This window comes from Periplaneta americana, chromosome 1 (assembly GCF_040183065.1).
Source record: "Periplaneta americana isolate PAMFEO1 chromosome 1, P.americana_PAMFEO1_priV1, whole genome shotgun sequence".
Lineage (NCBI taxonomy): Eukaryota > Metazoa > Arthropoda > Insecta > Blattodea > Blattidae > Periplaneta > Periplaneta americana.
In genome coordinates this window covers 16,431,658-16,447,058 of record NC_091117.1, presented here as the reverse complement: position 1 = coordinate 16,447,058, position 15,401 = coordinate 16,431,658, and the positions used below count along the sequence as shown (strand labels likewise).

Below are 15,401 nucleotides of genomic sequence, written 5' to 3'. Positions count from 1 at the left end.
ATGAAATTGCAGTGGTAAGTTTCCTATTTATAATTATTACTATGTTAAACGTCTCTAAAAATAATATGTTAAAAGCCTAAAGCAGTAAAATGAATGTCGCGCTTAAGCGGTAAGAAGAGGGAAATTGTTATGTGTGTTACGTTGGGAATACTGAATGTGGTATTTCACACTTACCGCGTATTGGTTCTGTGCGGAAAACAAGCAAATACGCACGATCTCGCAAAAAATTAATGAAATAAATACCGGTAAATAAGTAAACAGATAATTTAAATGTTGGATAAGGTTACCTTAGTTTCATTCTTTATCACTAGAATGCATTTTCAACACTCTTCGAAGTCTAGTCGACTGCAACACAAACAAGATGCAAGTGTTCCCTGACAGTACCTGTGCCACGCTCCAAATAATGACGTGACGACAATATAGTCTATGAACAACTAACCTTATCTCCGTATGGCCTGGGACAGAAAATGGTCCCTAGTAATAAATGTGTACTTTTTAAATAAATAATGTGCAGACTATGCTGACATTTTACTGACTGACCTTTCCAGCGACAACAAAATGAAACTTCAACGTGCTCATAATTTGTGTGTACGTTTTGTAAGCAATGTTCGTAAATATGATCATATTACCCCATCCCTGGAAGCAATAGGTTGGCTTAAACTAGATAAGAAAAGAAATTTACATTCACTTCTCTTTCTCTTCGAAATCTTGAACTCTTCTATTCCTTCGTACCTGTCGTCTCGCTTCACTTACCTTTCTTCCCACCACAATCTGAACACACGCTCTCGCCATGAAACAATACTAACAATACCATCCCATCGCACCTCTTCATACTCATCCTCTTTCACAATAGCCCTGCCAAGACTCTGGAATTCGTTACCTGCTAGCATCAGGGACTGTCGAAATAAAATTCAATTCAAACGCAAACTTACTAGGCACTTGGTCAGTAATTGAGACTCGTTCAGACATGGTTTCTTGTAAATAGTTCTCTTAATCTACCACAAAATATCTCAATATCCGGTAATTTCATCACTATAGAATTTTGTTATTGTAGGTTTAATTTGTAATTTAGTAAATACAAAAATATTCTTTGTTCTTAACTTCTATGATAAAATGTCTAGCTTTCATTAATCAGGTATTCTTGTCGTACTTTAATTTTTATTGTAATTGTAATTGTAAATTTAATATTAATTGTAATCTTATTGTTCATGTTATAGTTGTAATCCCCTGGTAGAGGGGCAGAGAAGGCCTGACGGCCTTATCTCTACCAGGTTAAATAAATAAATCTAATCTAATCTAATCAAAATGAGACAATTCAGAGAATAATGACTTTCTTTAAAGAGGTCAATACATTAAGGGGGTTGTAAATAAATCAGCCTGTCTTGCGGGTTGCGTCTTAATCCTTGACGTGCCTTGTACTCTGTAGTTGATCGCCTTGCAGAGTGTCGTGACAGAAATGTTAATGAAACATCGATTGTCGAACTGCGCAGGAGGTTGTGTCAATGGGTTGTCACTTGGTGAAGGAGTCGTTAGGTTATGCAACACGCAGCGCCGTAATTCTCCACTCATCCGCACACGTGGTGCGTTCCCATACTTGCAGACCGAGTCGGTCAGTTCATTTTTCGGCGCTTTTGTTTATGATAAGTTCGCCCTTTGCAAATCACTGTTGAGGAACGATCCCACATCTCTTGCGATCTTTCTTTCCACCTTCCCTACATTTTCCTTTCTTCCTCCTTCCTATTTTCTATCTTTCCTCTTTTCTTCCTTTCATTCCGACATTATTCCGTTTGTTTTTATTTTGATCTTTCCTTCTATCTTTCTTCCTTACCGCCTTTCTTTCCTCCTTAATTATTCTTTCTTCTTTCGTTTTTTCCATATTTCGTTCCTCTCTTCTTTCATTCGCCTATATTTCGCTGTTTATTTCATTCTTTCCTTATTTCGTTGATTCTTTTTCTGTTTTTCCTTTCGTTGTTTCTTTCTTTCTTGCTTGCTTTCGCTATTTCTTTTATTTTTCTTTCTTTTTTATTCTTTCTTTTCTTCTTTATTTTATTCTTTCTTTCTTTCCGTTTCCTCTCATTTCTTTTGTTTTTCCTTTTCCGTTTCTTGCTTTCCTTTTTTCATTCTTTCATTTCCTTTTTCGTTTTTTCTTCATTTCCTTCTTTTTCGTTCTTTCTTAATTTTCTTCTTTTTTCGTTATTTCTTCATTTCCTTCTTTTTTGTTCTTTTTTCTTACCTTTTTTCGTTCTTCATTTCCTTCTTTTTTCGTTCTTTCTTCATTTCCTTCTTTTTCGTTCTTTTCTTTTTTCGTTCTTCATTTTCTTCTTTTTTCGTTTTTTTTCTTTTCTTCTTTTTATTATTTTGTCGTTTTTTCTTTCCTCCTTTTCTTGTTCATTTCCTTTTTCGTTTTTTCTTCCTTTACTTTTTCGTTCTTTCTGTCATTTTTTGTTTTTTTCCTTTTTCGTTCTTCCATTCCTTGCCTTCTTTTTTCCTTTTCTTCTTTTTTCCTTTCCTTCTTTTTTCGTTTTCTCTCATTTTTTCGTATTTCCTTTCCTTTTTTCGTTATTTCTTTGTTTCCTCCTCTCGTTCTTCCGCTTTTCCTTCATTCTCTGTGTTTCTTAATCTCTAGATTTTCCTTTCCTTTCTTTTAGTCGCTCTTTGTTTCGTTTATTTTCGTTCGGAGGGAGGGAAATATTTGGTGTAATATATATATATATATATATATACGTAGAACCATTTGTATGTTTTTGTAGATGAATTTTAAATACTTCGTAGAAGTGACCGTGCTTGATGACGCATAATTTTCATAGAATGTAAATACATCCTTGAGAAACAATACGTCACTTTTCCACATAATCCCCGCACCTTTCAAATGACCTCCATAAATTTTAAAGGTGTAGAATAAAAAATAAATTTTAAAAAATATTGTGCATTACGTTTGGAGTGATCTTCGTAGAAGTGACCGTACCTGATGGCGCATAATTTTGGAAAATGGGACTTATCTGGAAAACCATAAGGCATAAATAAAAAATTGCTATATCAAATTAAAGGTGAGAAAATTTTCTATTAAAATAGTTATATTTTGAAAATTGTAATTTTTCATCATTTTTTGCGTTTTGTGCGTGTAGGCCTACATATACCTTAAGTGTTACAGTACAAATCGGTAGAGTGTGTTCATAGAATTAAGGAAGAAAAAAATACTACTATAAATTAAGATATAGAAAAATCTATGAAGACGCTTTAAAATTATGATGATGATGATGATGATGATGATGGTGATGGTGATGGTGATGGTGATGATGATGTACACCATCCTTTGAAATCTATGTCCATTGACTGTTTTTAGAGCTATGAACCTCGGACCCATTAGCAAGAGTGGCCCTTTAGATCAGCAGCAGAAATAAATGAATACTGCAGGGCCACATAGAACAGGCCTACTGTATTTTCCTGCTTTAAAACTCAATGCGTCACGTGACGTTTTGCGCGCTGAATTGTTTTTTCAGCCTCCGAATCGAATCAAAATGGCGGCAGCGGTGATTACAGGCTTTGACGAACACGACCACTAGCTGGGTTATTGGCCGCCCGTGCGTCTTTTGTTATTGTAACCCAGCAACCGTGGAACTTGAGGCTGGCTTCATTTTGCGTAATCTTTTTCAAAGCCCTAACTCTCAGATCCCGGATTTCACGCTAATTGGATACGCTGATTATTGTTTCTTCAGTTTCCGCTGCAGTTTTTAAATTACTCACTTCTTTGCTTTCTCGCTTGTCATTATTATATGAAGCATAGAGCAATTATTATGAAGCGGTGAAAATAGAATTTTGAGGGTTTATGGGAACAAACCTTTCCAATATTGCATTATATGAAGGGCAGAGAAAATATAGCGAACGGAAAAAATTGTAAGGTTTCTTTCTATGGAAACAAAAGTTGACAACTTTATAGCATCTATATATATATATATATATATATATATATATATATATATATATATATAATTTGAACTGTTAATGGGAATTACGGGAAAACGGCTGAACGGATTTTAATGAGTGACCCCTCATTTTCATGTCTGGCATCCAAAGTTTTTCGGAAAAGTAGTAGTTTTCAGTGAAATGTCAATTTTCCTACATAATTTTCCTATTTTCCAAAATCCATCTGTTGTCAGTTTTGAGAACTAATATTATTGAATCACGGCCGACTTGATTAAATTTCAGAACAAAACACACACTACAATAAACAATAGGCTATTACACGAAGGCCATGACCTGCAGGATTGCCGACATATTTAGAGCTCAATTCCATTTGTTATTAAAAACTGATTCTATAGTGTATAATTTTCTGAGTATTGGATATTCAAATCTACGAAACTTGAGGTGGTTTGATGACATTATTACCATTAGAAATTAAATATTATTATAGTTAATATCATGATGCGTCTATTCTTCATTAATTGTACATAATATTGATGCTATATTGATGACATGAAAGTGAAACGTTTTGAGGTTATGTAAGTAAATGTAGAGAATTTCTTAATTTAGATCGTCATTTCTATAATTTACTGAGTGACTGCTATATATAACTACAAAACTTAAATAAGATAATAATATTATTAAAAATCAAATATTTTTATACTTATTAAACCAGTGGGGTTGGGTCTTTTTCATATATTTAATGGCGGTGTAGCTGTAGATATTGATATGTGTCATTGTCTTCAGTATTGGCTCGAGAGAGCGCAAAAATTACAGTTCCTAAGGAAAGATAAAAAGGTATTACTTACTGATAAAATTAGAGGCCTAGAAAATTTTGTAGTCTCCAGATCATTTCAGCAAGATCTCTTAGTAGGATAAAATGATTTTACGCTCTACATTTCAAGTTGTACATGCAGCAGCTATACGAAAATGCTATTTTTCGAAAGCTTAGGAAACCTGACATTTTTTTAACTTTTGCCTACAATCCACAATGACCTGAAATAGCTACTGCTATCGTCCTGACATTGATACTTGCGTTTTCGCGTTGAAACTCAAAAACTGAAGTTGGATAGGTTCAAGAAAAAGTATTTGGCCTAATAAAATCCATTCAGAGGGAGTATGTTTCATTATTATGGAAGCAAATAACTATAAAAAAGACAAGTATTCTTCATTGAAAATAAATCTGAAAAATTTTTATTTGAACGTCTAACGAACTTAGTTTGCAGAAGTATTTGCTGCACAAGCCAGTAGTTTCATTATATTAGGAAGCAAAAGGAACCTATACTGGACAGGTGGAAAGGGGTTTCAAGACATTCATCCAATCCCTAAAATTGCGTGAAATGTTTATGCTGTTCGTGATTGATATCGTTAGCATGGTTGGCATTGTGATTGTGTTTGGGATTTGAAATAAAATTGATATTTTTTATTTGTCTTAAACGCCTAGCATTTAAATTGGGTTTCTTAACGTTAACTACCTCATAAATTTGCTGCCTCATTCTATGATAAATAGTTACACCCTGTATAAACTGCCCGTAATAGAGGCATTCAGGCAAACGTTGTCAGCTACATTGAATTTTGACGCAGGTTAAATTCCACACTTAAAAGTGTCGTTAAATAAAATACCACTACCAAATTTTTGGGGGTGGGGGATCACGGACTTCCTTAAGATATTATTTTTAATGTAAAATGGAGTAGGCTACACCTAAAGTTATAGACTTATTGGCGACGACATTAGGAGTACCCCTATGCTACTAGCTTTTGTGTTTCAGTGGGTAATGATTATGGAATATGTAGATCGCCTTATGCTGTAAAATACTGTAATGCAGGGAGATAATGGAAGTGTGTTTTAAGAACCTAGAAAGAAGGCACAAAAAGTTAAGAACCCGTGTTATAAGGGCCTTAAAGTAAGCAGCAGGGCTTTCTGAAAACATTAAGTAGCGGTGGGGTTGGCTGCGTGAGTTACGCAGTTTGATTTAATCCCGCTGAGTGCGTGCGTGCGGTTTACATGGACTGCTGGGAGGATCGCAGTCTTTCAATCGACTGTTTATAATGATGTAAATGGAAGGAATAATAATAGTAATAATAATAATAATAATAATATTATTATTGTTACTACTAATTTATAGTAATGAAATGTTTGCATGAACCTTCAGCATATCTGGCTGAAAAGGGACCTCAATATTCAGAATTTGTAGGATAAAAATGTAATTTTTAAATAAATATTGTGGATTACTTTTGGAGTGATCCTCGTAGCAGTCAATCCCCTCGTCCAGCATTGCTTGTAAAATAAACTTCTTTCTACAAATCAAGATTTTTCAGGTATAACTCCCTGTAAAATTGATTTGAATAATTTTGAGGGAAAAATTGTTCCGGAGCCGGGTATCGAACCCGGGACCTTTGGTTAACGTACCAACGCTCTACCACTGAGCTACTCGGGAACTCTAACCGACACCGATCCAACTTTTCCCTCTATATCCGCAGACCTCAAAGTGGGCTGACAACCGTCAAGCAACCAACTTCGAGTGCACACTAACTCCGTGTGACTTAAATTGTGGTGTTCTCTTATTCAAATCAATTTTATAGGGAGTTATACCTGAAAATCTTGATTTGCATAATACACGTCACTGTTCGTTAACAGAAAACCACAATTTAAGTCACACGGAGTTAGTGTGCACTCGAAGTTGGTTGCTTGACGGTTGTCAGCCCACTTTGAGGTCTGCGGATATAGAGGGAAAAATTGGATCGGTGTCGGTTAGAGTTCCCGAGTAGCTCAGTGGTAGAGCGTTGGTACGTTAACCAAAGGTCCCGGGTTCGATACCCGGCTCCGGAACAATTTTTCCCTCGAAATTATTCAAACTTCTTTCTAGTCCAAAAATAGATGCATAGATATCAGGGCATGATCATTAGATTGAAAACACGTTTTTACATAATGAAGTAATTTATAATCTTTTACTGTTAGTCATAAAATTGTAAATTTGTTTGTCAGTGATGTTGTACGTCGTTTTAATAAGAGTCCAAAAGTAGAAATTAAAATTCTGAGGAGGATGGGCATAAACCCTGGGACAAACACCATCGCAGGATTTGTTGCATCAATGGAAAATAAGGGCAAAAATGCCAAAAAAAATTCAACACTTGAAGTTAAAACAAGGCGGAGGTTTTTGAGAGGCAGAAAGAAGCTGAAATTGGACTGACATGAAGTTGCTTAAGGGGTGACATATGATGGAGTCTTCTAGGCTCTGAAAGTTTGTGGCTCATTTCTTGTAAATAGTAATTTTAGAATATTCAATTCTTTTAAACATGATATCTCAGTCAAATATGGTGATACCAAGAAGATGTTGGTATCATTTTGAAGCTTGTAATGTCCCTTAGTGCCTGACATGAGTAAAATAACATTAATCTATACAAATAATAAATATGTAGCCAACATTTTTCTGGTAATTTTCGATTTTCCAAAAATAATTGGTGTTAACATGTATAATTAACCATCCTGAAACCGAAAATCGCTTTTTTTTATTTTTGTTTATATGTCTGTCTTCTGTCTGTATGTTTGTTACCTTTTCACGCGATAATGGCTGAACCGATTTCGATGAAAATTGGAATATAAATTAAGTTCGTTGTAACTTAGATTTTAGGCTATATGGCATTCAAAATACGTTATTTAAAGGGGGGTTATAAGGGGGCTTGAATTAAATAAATCGAAATATCTCGCTTATTATTGATTTTTGTGAAAAATGTTACATAACAAAAGTTTCTTTAAAAATGAGTTCTGATAAGTTTTATTCTTTGAAAAATTTTGATAGGACTGATATTTAATGAGATAAATGAGTTTTACAATTAAAATAACTGCCATCTAAGGCGGTGTATTGAAATAAAAAACAAATGACTTCGTCTATAAGGGGCCTTGGACACAACAATCGAAAGCTATGAAACATAGCCTACAGAGAATGTTTCTGTGTTTGTATGAAGTAATATCGGAAGCTTAATTAACCGATTTGTATAATTAATTATTATTTCATCATTGGAAAGTGTAGTTTCTCTGGATGGACATAATGCTATAATATTATTACCAGTAACTTGTGAGTGAATTGAGGACAGGTAAGATTAAAATAGCTTCTTATGCACAGAAAACTTGATAGGTTATTCTGTATATTCATTTCCTGTATTTCTTAAAATAATGTTTATGAACATATTCATTTTTATCTCAGAGAATGTATTGATTTAGTATGCAGTAATAGTACGTTAGCTTAGCAATCCATTATTTTATAATTCAAATTTTAACTATGCTCAATTGAATCGTGTTAAAACACATAAAATATATATGCAATAAATGCAATGCAAAAAAATTGGGTAATGAGCCAAGCAGATTATGTTGCGCTGTTGTAAAAGCTGTTCCTCCTGAGATTCAAGAGCTCCCACAACAAATTAAAAACTTTCTAATTCGAGTACATCCGTTATCAACATACTTTTTATATAATATAATATAATATTATATTATATTATATTATATTATATTATATTATATTATATTATATTATATTATATTATATTATATTATATTATATTATATTATATTATATTATATTATATTATATTATATTATGTAATAAATCTGTAGCCAAAATTTTTCTGTTAATTTTCGCTTTTCCAAAAATAATTGGTAATAACAATTAATAACATGTTAAAGGAATTGTCATTGCACCAAATGAGTGGTCTATGGATCAAAATGATCGCATTTTAATATTTTAAATACAATTTAAATTAAGTAACATATTAAACGATTTATCCTTGTATCAAACACGAATGTTCCCTGGATCAAACGTCCTATTTTAATTATGTACTTTATATTTATTTCTAACGGGTGCAGCGGAGCGCACGGGTACGGCTAGTTTTGTTAATAATTATCTATGGATTTTTTACACGATTTATGCAACATAAAATATTAGTATAAGTTACATATATGGTAATATTTAATTAATGTAAATGAAAATAAAAAATGGCTCTATGTCAGGCACTAAAGAATAGTTTTAGCTATAAAACAGTGAAAAAATGTGGCTCTATCTTAAAAACTACATGAGCTATCATGTTTTAGGTTGTATGTCAGAATTATGAACAAAATAATTTTTATAAACAATTGTACCATTCTCAATTGTATAAACATTTTACAGAGCAAAATTATGCAAAACAAAATTTTTTGTATGTAAATGTGTACATATACCTTAAGTTACTTTTTCTAACAGGTTAAAAATGATTTGTGATTTCATTGCATTTTTTTCCCTGATTACACGTAGAATTTGACACCAGCTCCTGAATTGTTTATGTCTACTTGTTTTCACAGACTATTTCGTGTTGTAAGGTTTTTATTATTCAGAAACAGTACCAACCATTGCTTCTGTTTCTGGGTATTGATGTCATATTTTGTAGAGGTACCACTTCAGTATAATATCTGCCGGTTTGCGAAATTCATTTAAGAAACTTGTACAGTGCGTTGAGAAACATTATTTACCTGATATCTTGTAGTATATATCCAGGATTGTGGACGGAGTAATATGTTTTAAACTCAGTTTACGATCCGAAAGCCCGTCTTCAAACTACACCATCGATTCGATGCATGTCACAGGTTACGTTCCTTAATAAAATAAAAATAAGGTCTTTGTGACATACGTCAACTTGTCTTGATCGTGGCTGGGTTCACCAGCTTTTAGACTCGTAATGTATGAATATTGGACAACTCTTTCATGAAGTCTCTCGGTGATATTACCATATTGGTCATGATATCCGAGGTTCAAGGGTACAATCCACAACGAAGGCGATTGATTTTAATACAATGATAACAATCCTACTAGAATGGCTTTGTGCGGTAAAAAAAAAAAGTCAAGCTGGAGAAGTTCGTGTAATAGAATAGAGCATGTAAAGGGGTTCTGATCCTAATGGAGTTCTCTTGGACAATGTTCGGTTCATTTATCGCCAATGTTGAATTTACACCCCGATAACATAAGTAGTTAAGCGTGGTGAATTATTAATACTACTACTCTATTAGTACAATACCATTACTACTGTTACTGCTACTGCTGCGACTACTGTACTACTACTACTACTGCTACAACTACAACTACTAATGCTACAACTACAACTACTAATGCTACAACTACAACAATTACTACTACTACTACTACTACAAATACTACAACTATTACTACTACTACAACTACAACAACTAATATTACAACTACTACAACAACTACTACTACAACAATTACTACTACAACTACAACAACTATTACAACAACTAATACTACAACCACAACAACTACTATTACTACTACTATAACTATTACAACTACTAATACTACAACTACAACAACTACTATTACTACTACAACTACAACAACTATTACAACTAATACTACAACCACAACAACTACTATTACTACTACAACTACAACTATTACAACTACTAATACTACAACTACAACAACTAATGTTACAACTACAGCAACTGCTACAACTACAACAACTAATGCTACAACTACAACAACTAATGCTACAACTACAACAACTAATGCTACAACTACAACAACTAATGCTACAACTACAACAACTACTATTACTACTACAACAATTACTACTACAACTACGACCACTACTACTACTACTACTACTAAAACTACTACTACTACTACTAATACTACAACAACTATTACTACTACTACAACTACAACAACTAATGCTACAACTACAACAACTAATGCTACAACTACAACTACTATTACTACTACAACAATTACTACTACAACTACGACCACTACTACTACTACTAAAACTACTACTATTACTACTACTACTATTACTACTACTACTACTACTAATACTACAACAACTATTACTACTACTACAACTACAACAACTATTACTACTACTACTACAACTACAACAACTAATATTACAACTACTACAACAATAACTACTACTACTACAACAATTACTACTACAACTACAACAACTAATACTACAACTACAACTACTATTACTACTACAACTACAACTATTACAACTACTAATGCTACAACTACAACAACTAATGCTACAACTACAACAACTAATATTACTACTACAACTACAACAATTACTACTATAAGTACAACCACTACTACTAAAACTACTACTACTACTACTAAAACTACTACTACTACTACTAATACTACAACAACTATTACTACTACAACTACAACAACTATTACTACTACTACTACTATTACAACAACTAATGCTACGACTACTACTACAACTACAACAGCGACTACTACTACAACAATTACAACTACAACTAAAACTACAACAACAACAATACTACTACAACTAATACTACACCAACTATTACTACTACTACAACTGCAACAACTATTACAACAACTAATACTACAACTTCAACAACTAGTACTACTACAACAACAATTACTACTACAACAACAACTACAACTAAAACTACTATTACTACTACTACAACTAATACTACACCAACTATTACTACTACAACTAATACTACACCAACTATTACTACTACAACTAATACTACACCAACTATTACTACTACTACAACTACAACTATTACAATAACTAATACTACAACTACAGCTACTACAACAGCTACTACTACTACTACAACTACAACAGCTAGTACTACTACAACTACTAACACAACCATTACTACAACTACAACTGAAACTACTACTACTACCATTACTACTACCACCACCATCACCACCACCAATCGCAGCAGAAAACAATCTCACCGTGCGTATCTGTGAAACTATCAAATCCTGGTATGGCTGCTGTCTTTTGAGATTCAGTTGTAGCTCTTGAGGTCTCCAAGACGCCGCGGTGTGGGAAGACACCGCCTGGCTGCTCTGCTGGTCGCGTGAAGAATATTGTCACGTATTGATGAGCGGTGACGTTCTTCAAAGGAGGGAACTGCAGCTGTGCTTGTATTATTCATGTAGGCTACTCGGCAAACGACAGAGCTTCTAATTTTGCGTTTTTGGAAAGAATGTATTGAGTACCTGACCGCTGTATGTGAAACGGCCAAGGTAAAAATTATTTGTGCTGAATATTTCGTTTGTTTCGTCTTTCGCTCTTTGCTTGTTCGCATTTTCACTTGTCCGTTAGGTCCTCCTGTCGTCCGTTAATTCGTTCCCTCGCCCGTTAACTTATATCCGTTAATCAGTTTCCTCTTCCGTTAAATCGTTCGCTCTTCCGTTAATTCATTCGCACATTTGATAACTTGTTCCGTTAATCCGTTCGACAGATAACTCGTTTGCTCGTCCGATAACATGTTCGTTTGTAACTCTTTCGTTCGTCTATTAAGTCGTTCGCTTGTCCTACAACTCATTCGTTCGTCCGACAACTCATTCGCTCGTCCGTTAACTCATTCGTTCGTCCGTTAACGCGTTCGTTCGCTTGACAACTCGTTCGCTCATTCGTTAACGCGTTCGCTTGTCCGACAACTCATTCGCTCGTCCGATAACTCGTTCGTTCGTCCGACAACTCGTTCGTCCGGTCCACACCTGTGGAGTAACGGTCAGCGCGTCTGGCTGCGAAACCAGGTGGCCCGGATTCGATTCCCGGTCGGGGCAAGTTACTTGGTTGAGGTTTTTTCCGTGGTTTTCCCTCAACCCAAGATGAGCAAATGCTGGGTAACTTTCGGTGCTGGACCCCGGACTCATTTCACCGGCATTATCACTTTCATCTCATTCAGACACTAAATAACCTACGTAAGCGTCGTAAAATAATTTACTAAAATAAAAATCGTTCGTCCGCCCGACAACTCGTTCGTTCGTCCGACAATTCGTTCGCTCGTCCGACAACTCATTCGCTCGTCCGATAACTCGTTCGTTCGTCCGACAACTCGTCCGTCCGTCCGACAACTCGTTCGTTCATCCGACAACTCGTTCGTTCATCCGACAACTCGTTCGCTCGTCCGACAACTCATTCGTTCGTCCGACAACTCGTTCGCTTATCCCATAACAAGTTCGTTCGTTCCATAGCTCGTTTCGCACATATAATAACACGTTCGCTTGCACGATACTTCGTTCGCTCGTATGATGAATCTACCGTTAGTACGATAACTCGTTCTCTTGTACGAGTTGTACAATAAATCTTCCGGTCGTCCGATATCTCATTCTCTAATCTGATAACTCGTTCATTCGTCTGTTAACTTATTCGCTATTTCGTTAACTCATTCACTGTTTCGTTAACTCGCTCGTTCACCCTTCCCTTCCGTTATTCTCTCGACCTTCACTCGTTCGTTCGTCCTTTCCCTTGTGTCCACTTCATTGGGTATATTGCACATGCTGAAATCTCAAATAGTATATTAATGAGTTGTGTGTAATTTACATGTTTATAGTTGATAAATTGACAGATGTAAATGTATTTTTTTAGAACTTTCAGCACGAAGTCGCTCATTTATTACCTAAATTGTGTCATTCCTTACTGAATCATGACCTGTCTCTAAATACGTTGGGATGTATCCAGTAATCAATGTCCGCCTTGCCTTATTTGAACTGATTTCATAGACCGATTCTCTGCATGGCAATATATGTAATAATTTAATACGAGGTACTTAGAGAAACCAGATAGGCCTATTCGCACTCGTGATGCATAAGGGGCGTGGAAATGGAGATATACAGGTTGTTTACACCCTTGCAATATAAACGGCGGTGCATTGTGGTAATGGAGACGAGGCTATGCGATGCCAGCCCGGCCCGTAGTGAACGTGGACATTCATTATACTCCACTCCGAACATAACAATTACGGGCCTGGCTTTGTATTGTCGCCCTCATCAAGTTACCAGCGCTTCAGTGGCGGCCAGTAAAGTTATCACGCGTTTCTGTCATTCCTTCACATACTCAATTGGGCTCTGCTGATAATCAATAATCTAAAATAAATTTCTCACCTTCTTTCCTAAAAATATAATACTATTCACTATTCTATCTTCATACAATAGACCTAACTGCTAAACTAAAAAGTATCGTAGTTATTGTTATGAAGTAACGGTTGGTATGTCTGATCGTGAAACTAGCGGGCTGAGTTCAAATCCTGGCTGAGACACATTACCTGGCTCAGGCTTTTTTTCGAGGTTTTCTCTGAACCCATTAAGAGCAAATGCTGGGTAACTTTCGGCGTTGGACTCTGGACTCATTTCGCCGGCATTATCACCTTCATATCATTCAGAAGTTAGATAACTATAACAAGTGATAAAGCGTCATAAAATATTCCAATTACAAAAGACAGGGATCTATCTTTCTTTTCCTATATTTTTTCAATATTTTTCGTCTATTCTTCCTTCTATTTATTCCTTATAATTTTTTATTTTTCTGTATTTCTGTTTCTTTCCTCTTTATTTTCGGTTCCTGCTGTTCTTTATTCTTGTTTCCTTATGTCTCACCTCATCCGTTTATTTTTTTCTCTCATTTTGTTTCTTTTAGTCTCTTTTTTTGTTTTGTTTCTGGTTGTCTCTTTTTTATTTTAGCTAGTATGTCTTTCGCTTTGTTTGTTTTCGCGTCTTTTTTGTTTTATTTTCGTTTCCTTTTGTCCATTTTCATCTCCTTTGTTTTGTTTCCCTTTGTGTCTTTTTTTGTTTCATTCGGATTAATTTTCATTTAGTTTCGTACCCCTTTTCTCTTTTTTTGTTTTGTGTCCTGTTGCTTTTTTGTTTTGTTTCTTTTGTTTAATTTTCATTTTGTATTACACTTTTTGCCTCTTTTTATTCCTTCTCTTTCATCTCCGTTTTGTTTTGTACTTTTTGCCTCTTTTTGTTTTATTTCTTTTTTACATTTTCGTTCTGTTTTTTCCATTTTTGTTTTCTTCTTGTTTCCTTTTTGCCTTTTTGCTCTGTTTCCATTTGTTTCATTTTTGTTTTGTTTTGTACATTTATTTATCTTTTTGTTTTTTTCCCTTAGTACCTTTTTATTTTGTGTTATTTCTTTGTGTGTCTTTTTGTTTTCTCTTGTTTCCTTGTGTTTTATATTTTGTTTTCTTTCTTTTTACCTCCTTTTGTTTTTGTTTCGTCTGTATTTTTGTTTTGTTTCTTTTTGTTTGCTTTGTCCTTTTTGTCTCCTGTTCGTTTTGTTTATTTTGTGTAGTTTCTTCTGTCACTTTTGTAGTGTTTTATTTTCGGTTACTGCTTTTCTTTATTCTTGTTTCCTTATATCTCACCTCATCCGTTTTATCTCTTATTTTGTTTCTTTTACTCTCTTTTTTGTTTTGTATCTAGTTGTCTCTCTTTTGCTTTGTCTGCTTTCGCCTCTTTTTGTTTTATATTCGTTTTCTTTTGTACTTTTGTCTCCTTTTGTTCCCTTTTGCTTCTTTTTTGTTCCCTTTCTTTGTTTTGTTTCCTTTTGTCCCATTTTCGTCTCTTTTTTGTTTTGTTTCCTTTTGTCCCATT

The 15,401-nt window shown here is 34.5% G+C and overlaps 1 protein-coding gene across 1 annotated transcript in view; it reads left to right on the top strand.

Annotated features, from left to right (window-relative positions):
* LOC138708916 (uncharacterized) overlaps positions 1–11,148 on the top strand; it is a gene marked incomplete at its 3' end in the record, with an annotated part of 29,435 nt that extends 18,287 nt beyond the window's left edge. The window contains exons 3-4 of the mRNA XM_069839253.1: positions 1,427–1,580; positions 9,998–11,148. Coding sequence (XP_069695354.1) covers positions 1,427–1,580; positions 9,998–11,148 — 1,305 coding nt within the window. The remainder of the gene's footprint in view (positions 1–1,426; positions 1,581–9,997) is intronic.
* Between the last annotated feature and the right edge of the window lie 4,253 nt (positions 11,149–15,401).